The following is a 26,267-nucleotide window of genomic DNA, read 5'->3' on the forward strand; positions in this document are numbered from 1 at the left end:
CATTTTTAGATTTCTTGAGAAATGAGAGATCAATTGTTCTGTAAATTTTGTTACATAAAAGGTATGCTCCAGCTTTCATTTCCTAATAAAAAGAAAATCACCCATGCATTTCGGGAACCAACAAAAATGAGAAAATAACCAAAGGATTTTATTCATCCTTTGCCATAAACAGCTGGGAATTAACTATAAATTTCAGAAATAAGTTTACGAACTATGTAAAATTGATTTTTATATTTTAATGAAAGTATCACTTAATTTTGCAGATATACGCAAGTTTTATTTAAAGGTTTTTAGCTCATAATATGCAGATTTTTCAGGCACCCCTTACCAAACATTCAAAAAAATTAACAGCGTACAAGAGATACATAATACTAAAATTTGGAATTGAAACATTGAAGATTTAAGGAAATACGAAAGCAAAAAGCAACTAAATTTTTGCTGCGCATGCGGTAAAAATAGCAATTTGTAATCTTTATAATTTAAAACCCTAGCAGATCCCCCTACTCATAAAAAAAATTCCATTTCAATATCTTAAAAATTTAGAAATATATCAGCGATCAAATGAGTCGAATTTCAATAATTCTTGGATAGGTGAGAAATCGTAAAGTTTCATTCCCAAATTTGCAACACTTGCCTGCAATTGTTCAGTATTTGTGAACTATCCCTCATGATTGTCGCCCATCTGAAAATTATTGAAATTAGGTTCATTAGATTGGTGATATCTTTCTAAATGTTTCAGTCACTGAACTGGATTTTTTTTTTTTAATGAGTTGGGGGATCTACTTGTTTTTTGATTTATGAAAGCTATAAACTGCTATATCTTATGCAGGCACAGTGAAAAATTAACTGCTTTATAAGTTCATATTTCATTAAATTTTCATTATTTTAGTTTCAAATTTCGGTAGTGTGTTTTTCTTGTATGCTGTAAAATTTCTGATAGTTTGGTGAGGGTTGACAGAAAAATCTGCGTGTTGTGAGCCAAAAAGCTTCAAATAAAATTTGTATTTTTGAAAGAAAGGCTTACATCTTCATGAATATGTATGATACTTTTAAGAAAACATAACAATAAATTCTACGTAAATCGTTAACTTATTTCTGAAATTTATAGCTTATTCCCAGCTATTTACTGGATGGATGATCAAAAACCTTTCTTTTTCTTATTTGTTGCTTGTTCTTCCAAATGCATACTTTTTAGTAGAAAATGACAGCTGGAGCATAACCTTTAATCTGACAAAAGGTACAGAAAAATTGGTCTCTTATTTCTTGAGAAATCCATAAAAATATGAATTTTTGAAAGTGTTCCAATACTTTTGGTCACATATTGTATGTGGGCATGCTGTAAGGCGCAGCACATTGAAGGACATTAGTCACTGGTATAGGCAAGGTAAGTATATTTATTTTCATGAGCAAAGATTTGAAAACTTTTGATTAGCCAATAAAAAAGTGCTTTTTGAATCAAATTGTCAAAAACAGTGCTCAAATTTCCAATGCTTAAATCAAAATATATCTAATAATCTGTGTCGTCAGAGGATAAAGCTCATATGTCCAAAAGTATTGTGACTATATTCACATAAACTTGAAAACAGCTAAAATGCTTAGAAAATACAAAAAAGACCTATCAGGCTATGACTCCCTGCATACAAAATGTTGTAGTTTTTTATAACAGAACCTTTAAGACATAGAGCTTTAATGAGTCATTCCACGGAAAATTTTGTCCTGCACATGACGCCTCATATATTTAGTTAAAAATAATAATTTAAAAGGGTAATGATAAACATTTTATTGATTAACAATTTACAAATGAATATGTGATTCCTTAAGCAAAAGATTTTTTCATTACTTTTTTAAACAATTACTTTTTATTGTTTATCATATGAACTGTCATGTGTGTTTCCTTTACATTGGAACCATTGCTCTCAAAATCTACAATTTATTTTAACATTAATATTATTAATAGAGACAAAATATTAACTAATTCATAAGCAAGTTACAAGTGGTTGACTTTGAATGTCTGCATGTGACGCAGGGAAATAAATTATATTTTAAATAACAAATTTTTTTAATAAAAATATATCTGTGTCAGGAGTATCTTTGCACTAAATGTAAAGATTAAAAAATTTGCTTACCCCAGTTTAATTAAAATATTAAGAGATATGACAAAATGTTAATGAAATTTAAGCGTCTTTGTCCCGCACATGACAGTGGAATGGTCGTAATGTGTGAAGAAATTTAGCACAGTACTTTACAGAAACCTGATAAACAGGAAATTACTTCTGAAATTCCTATATTCCTTCTTATGGAGCATAAAAGTTTATTTTTAGCTTTAACTTTTCAAAACATATATATATATATATATATATATATATATATATATATAGAAAGTAAAATCTCCTTATTGCATCAATTGGATGTCATATAACTCTTCCAAAATGCCAAACTTATATAGCATTTAATATTAATGTTAAATGGCAATGGATATCACAAGTGTTTTATTGTGATATTCTAGCTACCACAACCTTTCAGCTGTTCAGTCAGGACAGAAATTTTTCTTAGAACTGAAGTGGTTTCAGTATTGTAAAAAAGAAATTAAAAAAAAAAAGCGGTACAAATAAATTTACATTATTGGAATTTCTAACAAGCAATAAGAGACTTGTGTTATACTTACTAATCACTGCATACCAACTCAAGAACAAACAGTGAGGTGGAAGCATAAGTTTTGAAAGTGACAGGTTTTAACCTTTGACATGAGGAGCAAGGAAAGGAGTGCAAAACTGCTCTGTATTTTTATCTCAATTATTCAGCTTTACATGGAGATACCAATGAATGATAAGTTCTTTTTGTATTACTCATAGAATTAACAACTTGTCAAAACTTCAAGAGAAGACAAATATACAAAAAGAAATAAGGAATAATGTGGGGTTTGAAGCTAGACAGTTGAAACAGCACAAGATGAGGACGAGCATAGTTACTCAGCTGTACTTGAATGGTCATTGAAAGGTTCTCACAAGAGTGAAAGATATAACATTTAACCACTAGCACTGGCAAAAGTGTACAGCCTAAAAGTATTGAAAATAATTTAAAAGTGTTCTTAATGTTCAAAAAGAGGGCTGTATAGCTGTTAGCAACTGGTCAGATTATGGCCAAAAGTGAGGTGTTTTTCAAATAGTTTCCTTCCTTGCAGGTAATGCACTACAGCAGTAATTTTTCCATGAGATAATCAATTTCCTAGAAAGTAGGATTGCTTAAATTTTAAAAAGAACTAGGCAAATCCTTATAGGAAAGTATTGCAGTGTAAAATAAAAAAGTCATTTTTTTTTTCTTATATGTTAGTCAATAATTGAAAATTTTGTTAATTGAATCAAAGGAAGAACATAAAATTGCTAATTCTTTTTTTAATCCATTATTTTTGTTGTAAGTTAATATTAAATTATGCATTTTGAAGTTATATCAGTTAGGAAGTTTCTTGCTTATGATAACATTTTGTAGACAATCCAGAGGGTGATATGATGATAAAATTCAACTGTACGCATAATTTAAAACTGATTTTAGAGAAGCTAACAGGCAAGATATTTGGTGAAACAGTTTTTGTTTTTGTGTTTCAAAATTTTAAAAGTTGTTTGAATGGACAAACCAAAATTTGAGAAATGCATAAGCATATATCATCAAAATTAACATACTTACTTATATGCAATTAAGTACAACAAAGAACCTATAGCAACAAGGATAAAGCAGCCAGAAACAATCCATATATTTTTTATGCGATGTGCAGGATCCACTTTTCTTGTTTTACCATGCTGATAGAAATATTCTTTAAATTCTGGTCTATCATTCCATGAAGAATCTTGATTCCAAGAACCCTGATCACTGTTAAGAGGAATAAAAATGATGTAATGAAAAGTATTATAGTTAAATTGGGATTTTAGGAAACAGCTTTTACAATGCATAGCAGAAATATATTCTCTAATAATCTCTAAAATGAAACATTCCTTTCAGAATTAATTTAGGGAATATTATTTATCAAGAAATCCACAGGAAATTTCATTTGCTTTTATTTACAGCTCATTAATTGTAGTGCAAGAATGAATCTAGTTAAGTAATTCTTCAATCTGTATCTATTCAAAAAAAAAAAAACAATTCCCCAAGTATATTGATGAATGATTTTTGAATTTTTCAATTTGCAAATGTACTATTACTTAACTTTAGAAGAAAAAAAGTTTTATCCATCATTAGTTATTTGATGCAAAACATATTGATGCAGAGAAGCCTCTAAAAAAAGGTTGGTAAGCTGTTACTTTACTAGAGTTTGATATTATAATATAAAATGCAATAACTTTTTTGCTACCATGAGAGCAACTTCTGTAACTAATTTAACTTTAATCACTTGATCCTCATCTTTTCAGTATATTTTTATGCTAAAAATTAGCTCTTCACATCACATTGGCTAGTCTTATTTAATTTTAAATCAAGCTCTTTTAAAAAATAGTATTCATATAAATTTCAGCTTACTGTATCAAAGAAGAAAAAAAAGGAAAATGAAGAGATAGCCTTAATTAACAGCTTAGTATGATGAGAAAAAAAAAAAGGACTACTGAAGTTTATGAGATATAAATGACAATTTAATACAATATGTTTCAAAACGTTTGAACTGTGGCTTATTACATTGCTACAAGAACTGTCAAAAGCATAACATACTTTTCATGCAGTGCATAGTGTTTAATATACTTTATTTCATACCAAGATTAGCTACATGGCTTAAAACTCTTTGCTACATAACTGATACAGTATATAAATTCTTACATAATCAGAGGAAGATCTAATGCGGTGAAATCCCATTACAGCAAACTTTAAGAAACCACAAATGTTGTTCATTGTAATGGGACTTTTGTTGAATCCAAGCAATGTGACAGCAATTAAATTGGGACTAAAAATTCATTTTGTTGAAGCAGAAATTTTGTAACATTGGTATTTATTGGAATGGGATTTCTCTGCATCTAATATGGGTTGCAACAGTAAACATGGAAACTTAGAGATTTCAAAGTAATATCTTAGTAGTATCTTATTTCGGATGTAAATGGGTAATGGTGCACTGAATATGAGTTACAGAAGCTACCTCTGCAACTACCTTAAATCTGCCTGTGAGCAGATTATTTTGAAAAAAGGAGATTAATTTGCATTAAAATGAATGCTGTTTTTTTTTATTTACAATAAACAAAAATGAAAGTCAGGTCCTATCTTTCTTCTTGAAAACCTACTTTAAATAGTCACAAATCAATACATTCATTAAAACAAACAAACAAACATAATATAAAATTTCAAAACAAAAAAGTCACTAACTAAGGTCCAGATGTTTGTTGATATTCTGAATGAGATCTTCTAACTGGATTCCAGGACTTATTGTCAAATTGTCGTCTACTGTCAGTATTCACAAGTGTTGTATAAGCATCATTAAGTTCAACGAATTTCTTATGCTGAGAAGAATCTCCTGGTTTTATGTCTGGATGCAGCTAAAATTTAATAACTAAATTATTTTTGTGTAACAACAACACATTAACATTACAATTGAATCATTTTAACACAGAACATTTAATCATACAAACAAACTAAAAATTGTTTCAGTAAGTTAAGCTCATTTTGCACCTATTTTCTAGCTTCTGGCTTGTTTTGGCTTAGTTATAAAAATGTTCTGCATAGACATCATTTAAAAATAACTCAAACTGCATAAGCAGAGCTATCAACTGTTAAATGCTGCAATAATGATGCACTTCAAAAAGTACAGGGTGTCTATAAATGATGGACCCGATTTTAAAAAATCATCTTTTCAAAAGTTATCGACGGAATAAAATAATTAATGTGTAAAATTAAGGAGAAAAGTACCAAGTTGACAATTATCTCGACATGCTGGACATTTGGTTATTTCCGCAACTGCTTGAGGACAGTCTCGATCTAATCTTCCAACAAGATGGAGCACCTCCTCTTGTTGGTCTTTGTCAGTTTGTAGTTACTTAAACAATGTGCTTCCACACAGATTGTTAGGCCGTGCGGGTGACAATGATTTAACGTTATTCACATGGCTACCAAGATCTCCAGACTTAACCCCATGCGATTTCTTTCTATGGGATTATGTGAAAGACAGTGTTTTTGTACAGCCAATCCCGAAAATGCTCCCAGAATTGAAACAACGCATTTCTGCAGCATTACAAACCATTAACAGAGACATGTTAGAAAACGTGTGGAATGAACTAGATTATCGACTGGACGTATGCCGTGTGACAAGAGGGTCCCATATCGAACATTTATAAGGTAAAAAAAACTTGGTACTTTTCTCCTTAATTTTACGCATTAATTATTTTATTCCGTCAAGAACTTTTGAAAATTCGATTTTTTAAAATCGGGTTCATCACTTATAGACACCCTGTATTTCTTGGCATATAATTTAGAAGGTCAGAAAGGGTCATGTTGTGTTACCCTTCTGGCTTTGAGAAATGTATAGATTTGCATATATGTGTGTTTGGTTTCTGTTATTTTTGGATATAATATGCACTGAGTATATACACTTTGCTTTCCCCCCTACCCAGAAAAGAATATCTCAAAATCTCACAGCCTTACTCACAAAATTATCAGCAACTAAGAAAACAATTATTGAAAAGCATTTGATTTCTGATTTAATGATGATAAATTTTTGATAAGTTTGCAATGATATTTAAATACATGCATGTGTACGGATGTCTATTCTCATTAGAGCTCAGTAAAACAAAATACAGAATAAATAACTAGCATTTTCACAAGAACTTTGCATGTGAGTAAAATTTCACTGTACAAGGACTTGAAGTTCAACAAAATATTGCAGAACAAATACAGAAACTGGATGAAATCCAAATCTCCCAAAGTCACAAAAAAGAAGTTTTTTGTGGAGGAACTATTGATAACCATTGTCAAAAGCTACTATTAGAGATCAGAAAATTATTAGTGGGGGAGGGAGGGAGAACATTTTATTTCCAGTACATTTTTGTAAAGTACATTTTTCAAAGGCAATGTATTATACATTTGTCTGGACTATTTAACAGGTAATAACACCTTTTTTAAGAAGAAATCACTATCAAAAACGTTTTCGCTAAAGAAAAAGACAAAAAGGAAAAGAATTCTACAAAGAAAAATGGTAACTCAGTTTCACACTGCAGATTTGAATTTTAGTAACAATAAATGAAATATATATAAAGAAACAGTACTAATTCCAACAGAAAAGTACATCTGTGTGTTAAGTTATGAATTTCAACTAATAATTTAATAAAACATTAGGGAATGGGCAAAATCATCATAAAACTTTTGGAATGCTCCTGCACAATGAAAAGTTTTAGTACAGTTAGACCTACATATAAATACAAGGGCAGGGGCAGACTGGCCAGCTCGGCTAGGCGGGGATCCCCGACTGGGCCAAGCACCGAGTGGGCAACTTCAAGCAATTTTTTTTCTTGAAATTAATACATTTTAAATTCACATAACATTCTTTAAAGTGTCATAATGAAAAATAAAAAAAAAACATGTAATTTGCATACTCTATGTGAAAAAAGCATTTGGAAACAGGTTTTTTTTTTCCATCCTAAGCAGGGACCAAAGTAAATGGCCGAAGTTCACACGTGCGAATGCTTTCCTCTCTTTTCAACTTTCTCTCTAGTTTTTGAGCTCTGTGGGCCATGAGGAAACGGGAGGGGACCAAAAAAATTGGGGTCCAACGAGGCCTGAAAGAGGACCCGGGACGAAAAAAGAGAGTTAAAAACTTATACTTGTACGTCTATTAACAAAAGTTGAAAGGGCCTGCACTATTAGACAAAGCGGCCCCAGCCCAGCTATAAATGAGTAGGCCATGCTTTGAGGGGGGGGGGAGAAGGGACACCCGTTGACCCGATTCCGAGCCTGAAGGAGGTCCTATCCGAGATTTTTTAAATGAGGGGTGAGATATATGTAGGGACCAAGGGATAAACAAGATAAAGGTGGGTCCGTAAAAGTCATTTGTGAGGGCCCCAAAATTTCCATGCAAGCTCATAGTATTCAATGGTTGTGACAGATTCAATTAAATGCTGTCAGTTGGCAAGATATTTCATTGATCTATAGTTAGTTATCGCTATATGAGTATTTTCATCTCAGAATTGCATACGGGAAAGCAAGTCTGGACTACGATAAACTGAATCAGAAGCAGAACAAAATTTCGACTTAGAAGAGAGAGCTCCTGAACATAGGCGGATTTAGGACTGAATTATTAGGGAAGGGGGAGGGGGGAGGCAAGGTTTTAGAGTTCATTTTCAGAATTCTGATTTCGAAAATTCACGGGAGGACAGTAGCCACTTACCTGCTCCATATGCCATATTATCAAACAAAATAGAAAATCATGTTTCTTAAGACTTTGATTGCAAACAGTTTTCCCTGAGAAACCTCTCTTCTTTGTCTAATGCTACCAAAGAGAACTTTAGACTGTGTTTTAAGAAGGGAAAACTCCTAAATTTCCATCTCCTTACCATAAACTCACCCAAAGAAATTTGTAGTGGCGTTTAGTCTCATTGTAAAACATTTGAGAACTCAAGACTCATCTCCTAATTTAAGAACTCCCACGTCATAAGCGTAAGTCTTTTAACTTAAAAAAAAAAATTTCCGAGTTATAGCAACCAAAATTCTCCTCTAACATGTCGACATGTATCCCAAAATTACGTTTTTACAACTTCAATAACAAAAATTTTACGGGGACTGTTCCAAATGCCTTTTTAACGCTTCAAAAATTTCCCGAGGGACTATCTGCAAGCCAAATCACTTCCCTTGCATTACTACCTACTGTAGCATGAATTGCGTTTAAAGAAATGTCTTTTGAAATTGCGTCTAAAATGAGATGCCAAACCCAGTGTCAGTTTGGCATGAATTTCACAATATTAAAAATACTCCTATGCCTGCTCCTCACTTACAAACAATCATTTGGGTGCTCCTGATCCTCATAGTTTATGAAAAGTGATTGGTGGTATATATTACTACTTCATGTCCAACTTGAGCGCCAATTAAAAGTCCTTATGTCATTGGTATCTTTCGCAATTGCGACATTTACGACACCACACATCTTTTTCTGAACCAACAAAACTTGATCATTATTAAATTTTGATTAAATGATATTATAATAATAAATATAAATTATCAGAGAAAACATTTGTTCACATTTTGATAAAGTAACTTTAACTCTTGGTAATTCAGTAAGTTTCTTTTGAGCAGTAAGAATTACTGCTCAAAAGAAACAATTCCGAAAAACAACCAGTAATACCGTCGCCATCAGTCTCTCTGTGTTGCCCCCTCTCTTACTGCTATATGTCTACCAATGCGCAATGCTTCAAAAATCATAGCAACAGGTGACTTTTTTTGTCTTTTTATCGAAAATTTTCGCCCCCCCCCCCCCTCGAAACAAAATCCTGGCTACGACCTTGCCCGATGCTTTCCTGTTCCATTAGTTTTACAAAGGGTAACCTTAAATTACATTTCTAAAACTTCTCATTTCGAAGAATGTCTGGGAAGAGCCCTCCACATTCTATTGTAAACAAAGATAGACTTCAAATTTGAAAAAAAAAAAGTTAACCTTTAGCCAACGGCGGTACATATGCTGTACCGACAAAAAGTGCTCTCTTCCTACGGCTGTGGTACAACGTCTGTACCAGTCCTTCCCTTCCCCCTCCAGTTACTTCCCGCAGCTGATAATCCTTTCACACACGCCTACGCAGGGAGAAAATGAATGAAACGCACTACACCCCTTTTGGGGTCTGTCAATCAGAGGCATTTGGCATAGTTTTGTTCTCAGTGAAGGAATGTGTGGCGAAGTTTCGAAAAAGAGGGGAGAAAGAAAAGAAGTAAAATACTTGAAGGAAAGAAAAATTTTTGATAGCTTTTTTCTGTTTAATAACCCAAAAGTAAGGCGTCCTATAATTAATAACAGCATATTTTACTGAGTACAAAACACCTATTTAGTCTTACCGGCGGTTTTGCACGTCTTATCACGCCGTAGCAAGATCACGTCGCTAGCGTTTTACACGTATTTTTCTGACACTAAATTTTCGTTGTCAAACGGTCCAAGGCGTAGAATCCTGCGTTTCCTTTCCCCTCTCCTGAGAGCGGCACCCCGGAGCGCAGGGGCCCACCTTCTGTATTCACACATGCAAACAATACCCTTTCATCAGGTTGGGGTTTCAAGGTTCAGTGCATCCTTCTTATCAACGCAAAGATTTCTAAGCAAACCTCCATCTGCTAAAAGCAAAACTTGATTCCAAGAATGAAATATCCACTTCTCTTTCTTCTAAGCTTAAAATTTACATTAAATTAATGATTGTGCTGTAAATGGATGCAACATAATTTAATCGACGACAATGACATTCAATTACATTTCAAATAAATTAATAAATAAAAGCCGTGAGATTTCAAATTGAACGAAAACAAACTAAGTATCCTTTTGGAAATAAATTTATAGCTACGGCTTTATTCGCTACTAACATATAATTTAGGAACTTTAATTTATAAAATCACAATGCTGTAAAAAAACCAAAGAGTACTCGTAAAAGATCAATTTTCAACTTTTATGTGCACTTACGTCGCGTTTTACGCACATTTAGGCAGATGTTGTACTCAAAACACATTATAAAAAATGTAAAAAAAAGGGATATTTTTTCAAATTTATTTACTCTAACTGATTGGCCTTGGGTTTTGGTCGCAAATTTCAATCATTAATATCAGAAACATTTTAAATTCACCGATTCTGTCTAATACTTCAGCTTATAATTATTTTAATCACAAAGAAAAACAAACATTTATCTCTTAGCATACAATTTCAATTCTGTATAAGTAAAAAAAAAAACTAAATAAACAATATATAGTAGGAGCAAAAATTTTGCACAACACCAGGCGGCTATTGTGTTAACATTTATACAAAAAAAAAAAAAAAAAAACTTCAGTTGTTAGCAAAGAACAATAATAATATTTTTTTTTATTGTTATTAAAAATGGAAAAGTATATAAAAATTAATAGTTTTCAAAAAAAAAAAAAAAAATCAAAAATTTAATCGTTTGTAGCTTTTTCTTTTCAATAAAAAATAAAGAGCCTCGGAATTTTTTTCATTCAGAGGGGGAAGAAATTCAGAAGAATGGGACCTGACTCTTAGTAACGGAAATTTCTATGGAGTTGCTTAAGATCTACAGTATTTTGTAGGAAGATGGAAATGGGGAAATGGTTAAGTGAGAATTTATAACTATTCTTTTATGTAAAAAAAGGAATAATAATAAATAGAGAAAAATAAATAAAGGTTTAAACCGTTTTATAATTAAAATAAAACTTCAGCAGAGCTTAACTATTTGTACTTTATTAAGCAACAAATCCAGAATTTTCATTGATCTCAATTTGCCCAAAGCCTGATATTTATCTCAAATCACTATTTAATCTGTGCGATTGCTTGATACAAGTCATATGATCTTTCAATTCCTTGGAACAAATTAAGCAAAAATAATTATAAAACCTTGATTTTTATAGAAAAATCATCATAATTCATGCTTCATACTAATTAATAAACCTTTTACGGGGATGAAAATTCGTAAAATTATTTTAACAACTTTTTTGCTGCGACTTTTTTTTTACCACTATAATTTAAAAGTATTTCGTTGTTTACTATTTTTTGCTTTAATTGTGTTTTCATAACTTTGATTTGATACCTAGTTCGGTCACTTAGGTCTTAACTACTAGCAGGGGCACTCCGAAATAAAATGAGAGGGGGGGGGAGAGGTTGATTCTCAAATTTTCGAATGAAGTTCTACTTTTTCCAAATGATAAACATGAGCATGCACATTATATCATACTTACATAACATCTAATGAGAAGCAACATTATGCATCATTAAAAACAATTTTTAAAATTTGAAAGAAGAATCTCAATGTTGCAATAATGTTTCCACATTTTTCAAACGAGAATTTTTTGGGGAGGTTACACTGTCCTTCTGAGCCTCTCATCGAGGCGCCCCATACTAGATCCCATGTGATTGTCAGTGTTTCTTTAATAATAGCTTTGTTAAATACGCCATAATTCAGTGAATGTTGGATTTAGTATTTGTTTTCCGATTTTCAAACGGGATCCTAGACAGTCCCAATTTTCATTCAAAATCCAGTGTCCCGGCCAGTTTACTTCACGTCTCGGTAAAATATAAGTTTCATTACAGATGACCAAAAAAATATAAAAATAATTAACCGTGAAGGATTATTTAAAATAATAAATTTTTCATTTCTGTACCTCGTAGCCAGACTGACGTAAGTCCAAAAATTTGAATTTTCTGTTTATTACTGCTAGGGTTCGCCAATATATATCCGATATTTGTTCTGAAAATATCATGATATTTTGATATTTTCGATATTTATTTTTCCAACTACGGTATTTTCAGTATAAAAATTATATTAATCATAGTAATATAGCTCATTTATTATTAAAAATACCTAAAAAGTTATGCACTATAGTTTTGTGATGTATTATTACACATTAATATAACAAAATAATGTATTTTTTTTATTCATAAAATTATTAGTAATGTAACAATTTTAATGCATATTAAAAGTACCTAATTAAATGTTAACCATTGGTTGGAACAAAAGAAAATGTCTTATGACTATGCCCCTGACTGTTGCATATTGTTTTTTTCTGAATCATATAACTGTGTAAAAGTAGCTAACAGAAGACAAATGAGTAGAACAGCTAACGCTATATTAACTGCATTAAAATTGACTAAAATGTAAAATGGAATTATTAGATATGAATAATTAAAGAAACCTTAATTTTAAGTCTGCACATTATAATAATAAATAAAGAGTGATTTGAGGATGCATTTACTATTTTGAAGACATTAGTTTGCGTTGATTGAAAATATCGGATATTTTACATATTTTCGAAAATTGCACTCACATGACATATTTTTTTCTCTCCTGTAAAGTAGCGTATGTGAATCACGTTAGTTTAGCTCTGAGGTACAGATTTGTAATTTATGAGCTATAAAATTACTATCGGATTTGCTTGTAAGGAATTTTACAAAAAGATTTAAAACAAAAAAGACTTTCTAAAAAAGTCCTAGCCAATGCAATAAACAAGTAAATATTGTTCAAAATTCAATTCCTCATTTCTTGCTGAAGTAACTTCAAAAGATTAACGTTTACAAAATAAATTGTTTAAATGTATCTGCTTGCGTCATGTATCATTTATTATTTCTGGTTTAGGCTGATAATTAGTAATCATTTATCCATAGCATTAAGAATAAACTACCTTCTAAAACACTCTGAAAACCAGCCGGGGTGTGTGCCTTTTGAAATACCCACGGTGGGGGGGGGGGGGGCCTGGTTGAACATTTCGGAAATAAGGCAAGTCTAGGTATACCGCTATTACGATCACTTAGTCTCAAATATGGCGAGATTCGAAACATAAAAATGCACAAATAAAGAAAAAAATATACATATACAAACATAGTATGTAAAAAGTATGCATAGATGTATAAATTTGCAGTGCTTTTTTCCCCCAGCGTTAAAAGAAAAACAACGAATTGCTGTTGCGCGGAAAGGGGGAGGGAATTCCTTTATTGCTTTTTATTATTACGTATCATTTCAGGTTATGCAAAACATTACAATCATAACTAAATGCATTTAGCTATTTCATATTGAAATAACTTGTTCCAAATATTGTTTTATAAATGTTGAATATGAGTAGTTACATTCAATAATAAAATATGTGAATAGTAATTTAGAGCAGTAGTAGGAGATAGCAATTCCAGAGATTTAAAATCTAGATTATTACTTCATAAATATTACAGAAAATTGTGATTAGTAAAACACGACTGGCTGAAAGGAATTCAACTCGTTTGCTACACGTGTTGAGGGGAGAAATGGGCGGGACGGACCTTGACAGCATGTCTGGAGGAGTTCCACTCTTCCCTGCGACACGCGTTGGAAAGAAAGGGGTTGAGCTTTGACAGCACGTCCTGGTCAAAAGGGATTAAAAGTGCTTTTTATCTCCTTCCGAAAGGGGGAGGGAATTTCAAGATAAAAAGTATTGACCATTTCGAGCAGATAGCCATGTTCCCAAGGTGACCTTTTCCAGGTGAAATTCCGCTCGTATGTCAAACCGCCAGAGAGTTAAGCAGTGTAGATATTTAGGGAGCAGAGGCAAGAAACATCATTCTCCAAAATATTTCTTTTGTTATGGTTTTATAAAAATAATTAAACACTTGAAAAGCATATTTATTTTGCTAACTTTTCGAAAATGAATATCATGCTGAATAGGAAACAACTTATCAATTTGCGATTTGCTACGTTTCATTTATTTATTTATTTACTTTTTAACTGAAAATTATTTGTAATACCGTTTCAACAAAACATGGAAAACATTCTAAAATCAATAAATTTGAAAGAGAGGTTCAATTAGGAATCTGTGTCATGAATCTTCTGGTTTAAAAATTGAAAGTTAGACTAAATGCTCTTTTTTTTTTTTTTTTTTTTTTTATATAAAAAGAGTCACTAGCACAGCCAGAATTATCTTCTGGAGGGGGTTTTCTGTTCAAAACGAACCTTTTCATATGTAAAAGTTATTGCACTAGGGATGGCAAGAATGTTAAAATCAAGGGCTCTGAGGGGTGTTTTTACCCCCCCCCCTACGCTATGCCTCAAAATCTTCTGTGATAATTGATCACTTATTGAGTGAAAAGCATAAAAACCTAATTTTGATATTTTAGAAAATATAAATGTATTTCCTTGATATTTTGTCTATAGCGAATATTATTTCAGTAGAAAGTTAAAAGGACTAAGGATATGCTGAGTGAAACAAAATAAGTATAGTACACCAGGGCACGTTTACGAGGACTTTTTTTTTCGCTGAATTTTTTAATTTTATGGTTCAACTTAGGAATTCTTAAACGTTATGGCCTTATAAAACAGTTGATAAAGTATAAATTTGTGCATTCAGTTTTCCCCCTGTTTGTATTTAAAGGGCTTAAAATGTTAATTTTTAAGTCAAAGTCGGTTGCTCCTCTTTCTTTCTTGCGCAAAAAAAAGAGGTTAAGTGAAAAGATTTATAAGAGCACCTGATATATCTTACTCAGTTTTCAATGAGAGTCTAATGTCTGTTTATTTTTTTTTCTGTTAATTAATTCTTACATTTGGAACTGTTTATGCCAGTAAAAAATGGAAGAAAGAGGTTGGTTTTCTGTTTACTCATGCGTATTTTTTTTTACTTATCTTCTCTTACTCACAAATAACAACGTACTGGGTAGTGAAAATGTATTATAAAGATAGTACATAAATAAGAAATGTTGAAAAGAGGAAAGACTTGGAATCTAAAACAAATTTGCCCAGATATTTTTCTTGTGCATTGTGAAGGGAGCGGAACTTAATCCTTCAACAATTACTACAGGTATTTCAACCACAATTAGAAGAAAGAGTGAATGGGGATATCAGGAGATTTGTAGGCTGTCTCTCCATATTATCTCACTCGACAGTGATTGACTTTGAAACGCCTCTAACAGCTTCATATACAAAAAAGGGTGCCTTGCATGCTCTAAAAGATAGATAAGCGCTATACGTTCTTTATGTAAATGAATACGGTGTTCAAGCATATTCCGCTTGCACCTGCTCAGAAAAGCAAAGCAAGGAATTGTTTGCTATTATTGTAGATTCTATCTTGGACACACGTATTAGTGTCATCATTTTTCTGAATAGCCAAGCTGAAAAGCAAAGTTGCCTCCCTTGAATCTAAGGTATTCTACATTGTATTTACAATGGCTTTGGTCTCAGTTGAACGCTATTTACCTCCGCATTTTAGCGCATATATAAGGACATCTGGCATTTATTGAATCCAGTGGTCTACCTCACAAATAGAGTTTGATATTTATTATTTTGTTGTCATTAGCTTTAGGTTAGATGAGAAGTGTTATTTCAGTGATTTCAATTTTAAAACAGAACCAAATATACTTACAGAAAATCTAAACCTCTAATGTAATTACTAAATTTATTGCAATTCAAAATGTATCGTCGGAAAGGACTCACAGATGAAGAAATACAAAAGTTGATGCAAGAACTAGACGATGAAAACTATGCTGATAGTGAGTCAGAGTGCGAGGAGGAGGATGAATCGTTTATGCAATCTGAGCTAATCGACGGAAATGAAGAAAATATTATCGTCGCACCCGAATTTCCAGAAAATTCTTTTGAAGTTGGAGCCTTAGAAAAGTGGGATAACCCAAAAGTCTCTGATTCTCCAATGAAATTCCAATTCACTTCTCATGTTGGCGTGAAAGTAAGTGTGGAGGAACTACAAGAAGAGAAAGACTATTTCAATCTCATTTTTACCAATGACTTTGTTGAATTTTTATGTAAAGAGACGAACAGGTATGCTTCTCAGACTTTGCAGCCAGTACATTTAGGAAAAAGGAAACATGTTTTAGAATGGAAGCCTTGTACCACTGAAGAACTAAAACGTTTTATTGCTTTGACCCTTTTAATGGGTCATATTGATAAAGATGATATTTGTGAATATTGGTCGAAAGACGAACTGATTGAAACGCCTATTTTCGGAAAAAGCATGTCCCGAGACAGGTATTTACAGATCCTTAAATTTTTACACTTTGCCAACAACGAAAACTCGCCAGACCGAAACGATCCAAATTACGACAGACTGTGGAAAATTAGAGAAGTATTTGATCATATAAATTTATATTTTAGAAGCCTGTATGATCCCACAGAAGAACTGTCCATTGATGAAGTTATTGTGAAATTCAAAGGTCGTGTTATTTTCAGACAATATATTCCAAAAAAGCACAAGCGATGGGGTATAAAAATTTTTAAAATTTGTGATAAAACTGGTTATACTTGTCATATGCAAGTTTATCTTGGTAAAGATAACTCACAAGGAAGTAGCACTAATTTATCATCGCACAATGTGGTAGTAAATATGTGTGAACATTTCAAGAACAAAGGGCACAAGCTTTACATGGACAACTTCTTTTCTTCCCCATTGCTCTTCTCAGATCTTTTCTTCAACTATAAAATTAACAGTTGTGGAACCATACGATCAAATCGAAAATATTACCCAAAAGAATTGTCAAAAACTAAATGTAAACTGCAGCAGGGGGAAGTAAAATTAAAATATAATGCAACAGGGCTTACAGCATTACGCTGGAAAGATAAACGCGATGTTTATATGCTCAGTAACATACATTGTCCGGATTTGAAAACTAGCAAAGATAATAAAAAACCAGAAATTGTAGAAGATTATAATCAGCACATGGGATATGTGGATTTAAGTGATAGGATGGCCAATTCGTATACCTTTGGGAGAAGAACAATGAAGTGGACTAAGAAGTTATTTTTCCATCTCCTTGATCTAACAGTACTTAACTGTCATTATTTGTTTAAATTAAAATTTCCGAAAAGCATCCACAAAACATTTCGCAAGAACCTCATCAGACAACTTCTAACTATCTCAACAAGCATTACAACAAGCCCTTCAACCAGTAATATGTCCATTCAATCACCACTTAGGAAAAATATTTGTATAAGAAATTCTAACGAAGGACATTGGCCACAAGCAATTAAAAATCGACGAAGATGCATTGTCTGTTCTAAAAAAAATGTGCAAAGGCGCTCAACCATCATATGCAAAAAATGCAATGTTGCTCTATGCGTTGATATTAATTGTTTTGAAATTTATCACGAAAATTCAACTGACGCTTAGGAAGTTATGCAGAGCTTTGCAGATGCGTCCACCAGGTCAAATTTCGAGTTGGGGAAAAAAAACGGAACGGGGGGGGGGGGCTATAATATATATGTGTGTATGAATATTTGTGTTTATGTTTATGTTTATTCGTTTGTACCTGAATACGAACTTAGTGCTCTTTAAATTCTGTTCAGGCGATAAGGGGCTTTCAGATGAGTAAAAATTGGTCAAACAAACGTATTTTCATTCATTATATTTCTAAAAACTACACCTTTAGCTGAACCGTTTAAAAAAAAACTGAATCGGTGGAAAACTGGCGAAGTTGTGACACTTTTTGTGGGAGCCACGCCCCCTTTTTTTACTAAAAAATGCATACAAAAATGCATATAAAAAATGCATATAAAATGCATGAGTAAAAAAAAGCATATAATATTTAAATTTTTAATACTAATACCATTTCTAATGAATCATAAGACCTTACTTGTGGCGAATTAGTATTAAAAACTAAATTGTTTATTCAATAACGAAATTTGCAATAGTAAAACAGAAAATGCTGATTTCCTCAAAACCTAATTTTCGACATAATTACAAAACTCAAACTGCTCCTTGCAAACGAATTATTATTTAAATCTGCTGAAAATTTTATGCCAAGTATTTAAGTGGTTTGTTAACATTTTGTTGTGAAAGATTTTTCTGTTTAATTAGTTTTGTGGAGTTTATTTGCTATATTTTATTGAAATATGAACATATTTTATCGAAAACGTCTAGTTTTTGGTTTTTTTTCTCATTATTTATCTTTATTACAAAATTTTGAAAAAGTAATTCCAACATCCCAATTTCGGTTGTTTTACGTATCATATTTAGCTAGTATTTTATAAATTAGATGAATTTTCGCTTGCAAGGAGTAATATGACAAAAGCGTTATAAAATCTAAATTTAAATTTAAAAATAAATTAAATTTTAAAGTAATTCAATGAAATTTTATATTTGAGCTGGTATTAGCATCATGTAACTATGCTGAAAATTTCAAAGAAATTCATTGAAAATTACTTTAAAAAAATTGAAACCCCCGTATCGCCTTAAGCTGTAATAATTTCCTGTATTAGAATTGAACGTTAATAAAATGTGTAATTTATAGAAATATATTTCTTTCTCTCTCTGTCTTAAGCATACATATGTGTCAAAAAATAAACGCATTTTTGTGGTTGATTTTTCACAGGCTCAATTTTATGTGAGAGGAGCACATACAGTAGAAACACTTTTACTTTTATCTCAACTTAAAAAATTCATACTATTAATGTCAATAATATTATATAAAAAAATGAGAAAAGAGATATTACACAGAATAACTTAGTAAGTCTGCACAATAAACTTAAAATGTTTTAAATTTTTTCCAGTGTACATATACAACATTATTGATGAATTACAGTTGAACCCTTTTTATGTAATAATATTTTAATGTTTTAAACCATTGAAAATTGCTTCTGTGATCTCGGATAAAAGAATCTCTAGCTTAATGGAAAATTCCATTAGGCGGGCTTATTTGTAATGAGTAAGACTGTCTTTAAGCATATTTTAGCATATTCACTAATACAGTCGAAACTGTTTATCTCGAAAACCTCTCTATGTCAAAGTTTTCATTTTCCCTGCACATAAAGTATTAATTCAATGTTTTCCCCCATGTTTGTCTCGAATGAAATTTCCTGAAAACCTGTATATCTCGTTATTCGCGTAATTAAAAAGGGAATATGATCATGTATTTTACCAACTAATATAGTTGAAACATTATTGTGATAAAACTATTAACTGCTGATCATATTGAATGTAAGTTAGTTAATATTTTCTGATATTTTATTGTACTAGTTACGTTTTAAGTATGTCGATATGCTTTTGAAAAACGTGTTTACAGCAGTGTTTTTTAGAGTACCCCATAAGGAACAAGGAGGGAAAAAAATTATTTTCAAACCATTGAATAAGTGATGACTAGCCAAGTATAGTGTCCCACTATGGTAACCCTGTATTGCGGAGAGCTCAGCGGTTGAAGTGGACATCGCCCCCTTTATGCTATCCTATTCGGGGGGGGAAGGAACTAAGAAAACTTTGAGCCGTAGGGAGATGGAAAAGATAATTGTATAGTTGCCGTAGCCTAAAGGTTAAGATAACAAAGTTGTGGGGAACCCCTTTTTCCTCTCCTCAACGTTACCAAAAATCGTAAAATTGCGGTTTTTTACATCAACTTTGAAAATAACACTTGGAAGGGAATTAGAACCCCTTCTCCTGATTCCATCCTCCTTAGGCCTATATAGATCAACTAATTTCGAAAAAATTCCGGAGGAATAACCTGATTCCTCCCTTTCCTCGTGTTTTTCCTATGTTGTCAGTATAGAAGCCTAAAGATGTGCCTCTTCAAACTTATAATCATTAGTATCCTTCTTTGAAGGCACATAAAAAAATGTGTCAGTGTTAGCTTAATTTTACGTTTCAAACTTTTCTTTTTTTAGTACTTTAAAACTTGATTTAGAAACTTAAGGGAAAATAGGAACCTGCGGTAGTTTAATATCTTTGCTTGACTCGGAAGAATCGAGATCCGGTACTGGTTAATTTAACATTTTTAATTTACAGAGGTGGGCTAAAGTACCCTTTTGCCGACTGGGCCAAAGTCAGCCAGTCGCCCATGTACAAGGGTAAATCATTAAAGTAAGTCACATATACTATAATGACAAAATAATTTACCATCATAATCACATGGAGACAATTTTCCCCCACTACCTCCAGCAAAGCTGACACACTTATCCCACTGTTTTATCAGAGCAGTAATTCCAGCTGCATAAAATTCTTTCGGTGCTACATTGTGCACAGTATTACTTAATGTTGAACCTTGTTGTCATTTGTAAGTTGCTTTCCTCAAAGATATTTCAGTGAACCAAACAGACGGAAATTGCTTAGCGCCAAGTCAGAGCGGTAAAGTGGATTCTGTAAATCTCTGTTTGGTCCAGTGGTGTATACAGGGTGGGGAGAGGGGGAGATTTAAACCCCCTCGACAAAACTTAGGTTGATCACTACAATTGCTCTCCCCTCCCGCATTTCACAGAAAAAATCATGCAGAGCAAATTTGATTCTCATGGTGGAGGGGACAAAATAAACCAATGACAGCCAGCAAAATCGAAAGTGTGGATGGTTTTAAAGTATGTACGTCGATTATTTGCTCTGCTTTGTTATTTATTTTTGAACATAATTTTATGTTTTACAGTCTCCAACTATAGTTTTAGTTAAGTTTGATGTAAAGGATATTCCTGCTAAATGTCTAAACGGTCGATGACACCGATTTCACACTTTTTTTGCAAAAAGTCATGCCTACGTGAGAAGGATGCATGTTCGGATAATTCTAATGACGAACCATCCGCAAGTGAACATACGTGAGAAGGATGCATGTTTGGATAATTCTAATGACGAACCATCTGCAAGTGAACATATTTCTGTCGAGCCTTCAACCACAACCAGTTTTCCCATCGAAAAAGAAACACTGTTTTCTTCATTGTTGAAGGATAAAAGTAAAGCATCTGTAATGAATAAATCCGAAGTATAGGGTCTGGTGGCGGAAAGTGGTCATACGTCAAATAAATGGCTATAGCTTGGAAATAAATGTTCGAATGAATGTGAAAATTTTATTTTAGAGTAAGGCAGTTAGAAACTACATTTTAAATACAAAAGTTTATAACTGGAAAAATTTTATTCGGTAAAAAAAAAAGTTTGCGTGAATATGAAAAGTTTTAAAATCTAAACACCTATTTTAACATACTTGGAAATTTTTATTTGTTAGAATTAGGAACAGATTGACTGTACAGGAAGCTTCCTACATGACTCAAGAACTCTTACTCATTAGCAGTTAGCTGAATCTATTTTAAATAATTTTTTAGAACAATTTAAGTAAGATGGGGTAAAGTGGTCATAATATTAGGCTTAACGAATATTGTTCTTCTAATGTCACTTAATCTTTAGGTATAAGGCAGATACAAATTAAATATAAATTTTACTTAATATGTATTGTTTTTACAGTAAACGGGGTTAAATATACGAGTATATGCGTATATATACTGCAAGTATTTTTTATCCATCCAGCTATACATTCTACTATACACGTATATGCTTGCATATACTCGTATATATAAGAACACTTATATACTCAGGTAGACACGTATACAAGCGTACGAACTTGAGTAGACACTTACATACAAACATTTGATATAAAAGTATACAGGGCGAGTTTACGTTCTTGAGCAAATTATTAAAAGGTGTTTAAGGAGAGGATAAGAAGCAAGAATCAATAAGGAACATATGGTCACAAACACAATGCTGACGCGCTACATGCACGCAAAGTGAGAAATTGATGGATGCTAAAAAAATCACAAATGTGTACATATATATATATATATATATATATATATATATATATATATATATATATTACACAAATATAATTTTACACAACATGAAAGTTTTAAAGCGATTTATGAAATTTGTGGCCTTCAGCTGTAATACATGCGTCGCATTCACAGATCCCTCTCTGCTGCAATAACCAAACTTTTGAAAAACTTTCATCAGCCGCTGCTCCTTTATTGCGATGCGTGTATTAGAGCTACTACAGACTGTAACTTTCAACAACTGCTCTAAATATTTCTTAAAAACTAAAATGTTAGAAAAAATCATCTTTGTGCAACAAATTTGTGCCTTGCTTTGCATCCATCAGTTTCTGGCTTTGTGTGCATGTAGCGCGTCAGTGATTATAACTTCCTTATGATTCCTTGCTTCTTTTCCTCCCCTCTCACACCTCTTTGATTTTTGCCCATGATCTCAGATTCACTCTGTAAGCCGACATGTATATAAGCGTATATTCTCGTGTATACATACATGTACTGGTGTATACGCATAAATGTATGTATACATGTCTATACAGGTATATAATCGTGTTTACATGTATACATGCGTATATACTCGTGCTTCCATATTATATATACATGAGTAGACACGTACAAAGATGCACTGGATGTATCCACGAATTAACTCGTGTATGTATGTATGTACACTTATATTTGCGTATATACGTCTACTATACACATATATACTCAAGTATGCACGTATTTTCTCGAGATACAAGTGCAGACGCGCATATATTCGTTTATAAGCGTATATACTCTTATATACATGTGACACGTACATATACGTGACACATATGTACTCATATAGACACGTATACACTCCTGTAGGTAATCACGTATACATGCTTATATACTCGTATATACACGTATATACTTGAGTAGGCACGTGCATGCATGTATCTGATGTATACATGTATCTACTCCAATAGGAACGTGTTTACTTGTGTATAACACGACACGTATATATTCGTGTGTACAAGCATGTACTCGTAAATATACTTGTAACTATATAAACAACTGAAATATACAAGTATTAGAGTTCTTCATAATGGTTTTGCATCTATTTTTAACTACGACCACTTTACCCCATGCTATGACCACTTTCCCCCACCCCATGAGGTAAAGTGGTCATAAAAACATAGGGAAAAGAAAGCTATATAAAACTACTAAAATCAATATTTTTCTTCCTAAAATTCAATGTACCGTGTTCTTTAGTAATGCAATGTAAAATAACAATAAAAAAAGTTTAAGTTTTTAAAGAATTTGTTGCATTTATTATCCACCTAAGTTGAAAACCTACGATTTTATGAGCACTTTACCCCACCAGACCCTATGTTTCTGATACTTCCAAACACGTCATTGAAGCGCATTCTTTTGATATTGCACTTTATATTGAAAAGAGTGTGCCTGATGAAAAACAAAAAATAGATGTTCTCAACAATATCTGGAATCCCAATCCAGAATTTGTATTTCCTACTCAAGGGAAAAGAAAACTACGATTCCAAGATAAATGGCTTTTTCAACGGAAATGGATAGCCTATTCCGACCTTCAAAGTGGTGTATTTTGCAAGCATTGTGTGTTATTCGCACCGAGTGATGGTGCTGGATCTGGGAAGCAACCTTTAGGCCAGCTTTGTAAAACTAAATTTGACAATTGGAAAGATGCTGTGGAAAAGTTCACTGCTCATGAGAAATGTTTGTATTATCAGAAATCGGTGGTGATCGCCAGAACATTATGCAACATCCAGAATAAAAAGGACAAGTTGATTGATGAAATATTAAATACTGCATCAGTCAGCAGAAAATTAGAAAACAGAAAAAAATTTCTCCAATTATTGAAACTGTTCTGTTTTGTGGTGTGCAAGGCCTTGCTCTGAGAGGACACAGAGACGCCGGAAGAATTGTGGTCGACGAAAACCTTGAAAGAAGGAAACTTCCGAGCTCTTTTGCGTTTTTGGGGCAAATACGACCCTGTTTTGAAACAAACGTTAGATAATAGTGATGGCAATGCTCAATATATAAGTCCACTGATTCAAAATCAAATTATCCAAACATGTAATGAGTTAATTTTATAAAAATTGGTTGAAGAAGTTAAAACTCTTCATGCTTCTCAATTCTCGCCGATGAAGCGACTGATATAGCCTGCATAGAGCAATTATCATTGTGCGTGTGCTATATGGAGCCGAAAAACTATTTTGAAGGAGAACTTTTTGCAGTTCATTCCAGTCAATGATGTCACAGGCAAAGGAATTGTTATGGCGATTGTAAATAAACTACACACAATAAAGAGTGACATAAAAAAATTAAGAGGCCAAGGCTATGAAGGGGGTCGAGCGATGAGAGGAAAATTAAAAGGCGTGCAAGCTCACGTAAGAGAAATTGCTCCATCAGCTCTCTACGTTCACTGCTCAGAACATAGCCTTAATCTGTATCTATGGTATGTGATGCTATAGCAATAAGAAATTGCATGAGAACTATTGCGTCATTACACAATTTTTTAAATACTCCAAAAAGGCATCATGTACTGACTACAGCCCAGGGGTCTGTCCAGGATTTTTCACAGGGTCCGTTTTTTGTGAAAAATAAAATAATTTTGTGAAAAATGAATTAATTTTGTGAAAAATCAAAAAATTTCGCAAAAAAAAAAAAATAAAAAAAAAAATTTTTTTTTGTTAAAACGAAATTTTCGAATTTAGAGATGGCACAAACTGCATCAATTAAACTTAAAGTTGAGCGTTTTCCTCTTCTGCGTCGAGAAAATCATTCTGAATTTTTTTTCTGATATTTGGCAAGGGGGGGGAGCATCGCTCTTTCAAGTATCAATATTTATCTACCATTCTACATTATGTTGAATTATACTAGATATATTTCTGTACAGTATTTAAAATAATTGTAACAAAAATATAAATAAATAAAATAAAATTCAGAATAGGGTTCAGCATTCAACTTTTTGACCCAAGACACTCTTAAAAGGCAGAGAATTTCGTTTAAAACTTATAAATTCCGTGATTTTAACAAAACTAAAAAGATATTTCAATTGTTTACCTCTTAACAAAGCGTAATAATCATCAAAAATTCGAAAAATCTGATTCCCAGAGCGGATGCAAAGAGATCGCAATTCTGTGATCAAGTGAAGACATCAAAAGTATAAAAACGGCTTGTAAAAGAAATATTTTTGATAAAATTATTTTAAAATTGCATTTCAGAGTCCTATGATAAACATATCATTAATATCTGTGGACACAGTTGACCCAAAAAATAAAATAAACCATCTATTCAGCATTTTAATTTTTGACTCATAACAGAAAATGGAATTTTGCTTTAAAAACTTGAAATGGGAGTTCTAACAGAAATAAAGAAACTTGTGCCTTTTCAGAAAAGTTTACAACAACACCGCTGCTAATTAGCTGTGATAAAACAAACAACCATTATATTTATTTGGCAGTAGCAATTATTTATCGCTTGCAGGAATATCCCAAGAGTGCCGATTTTTTTTTTTTTTTTTCAAAATTAGCCAATTTTGTTTAAGCTGATCCCTCTAATTTGACTTAAAAAAAGGTTCCAAAAATTATCGGTTTATACACAGAAATATGCGTTATTTTGCTTTCAGATCTGCTCTTGCAGTAAACAATTTGTGACAGATCCGATCTTGTTTATCAGAATTTTGTGAAGGGTCCGTTTTGTTTGATCGGGATTTTGTGAAAGGTCCGTTTTGGTTGATCGGATTTTTGTGAAGGGTCCGTTAACGGACCCAAATATCCTCTGGCCAGACCCCTGCAGCCATTAATGAAGGAAATGTGCTCTCGGCGAGAGAGATTAAAAAAAGCTCTGTGCAACATGCTGACTGCTGAGGTACAACTCAGTAGCTGCACTAATCCACGGGTGCAGAATATGTCCGATCCGGCGATCTAGGATCGGGGGAAATTTGAACCATCTGGGGAAAATTTTGCAGATTCGATTTTAAAAAAAGAAAAATCCATTTTTTTTTCTACAAGTGTCTTTTGAATGCATTTTCTTTTGTATCACCACTCTTTATATTTTCATCAACTATTTGTTGGATAATAATTTACATTTAAAATAAATGTAGAT

General features: G+C 32.5%; 1 protein-coding gene across 4 annotated transcripts in view; it reads right to left on the reverse strand.

The window, feature by feature from the left end:
* Positions 1–26,267, reverse strand: part of LOC129219352 (dnaJ homolog subfamily C member 4-like) — a 149,968-nt gene that overhangs the window by 115,584 nt on the left and 8,117 nt on the right. For all 4 annotated transcript variants that reach the window (XM_054853722.1, XM_054853724.1, XM_054853721.1 and 1 more), the window contains exons 3-4: positions 5,335–5,504; positions 3,682–3,864 (exon numbers count right to left, since the gene is read on the reverse strand). In XM_054853722.1, the coding sequence (XP_054709697.1) occupies positions 3,682–3,864; positions 5,335–5,504 (353 nt within the window). The remainder of the gene's footprint in view (positions 1–3,681; positions 3,865–5,334; positions 5,505–26,267) is intronic.

The sequence above is a fragment of the Uloborus diversus genome, chromosome 3, assembly GCF_026930045.1.
Source record: "Uloborus diversus isolate 005 chromosome 3, Udiv.v.3.1, whole genome shotgun sequence".
In the NCBI taxonomy this organism is placed as follows: Eukaryota; Metazoa; Arthropoda; class Arachnida; order Araneae; family Uloboridae; genus Uloborus; species Uloborus diversus.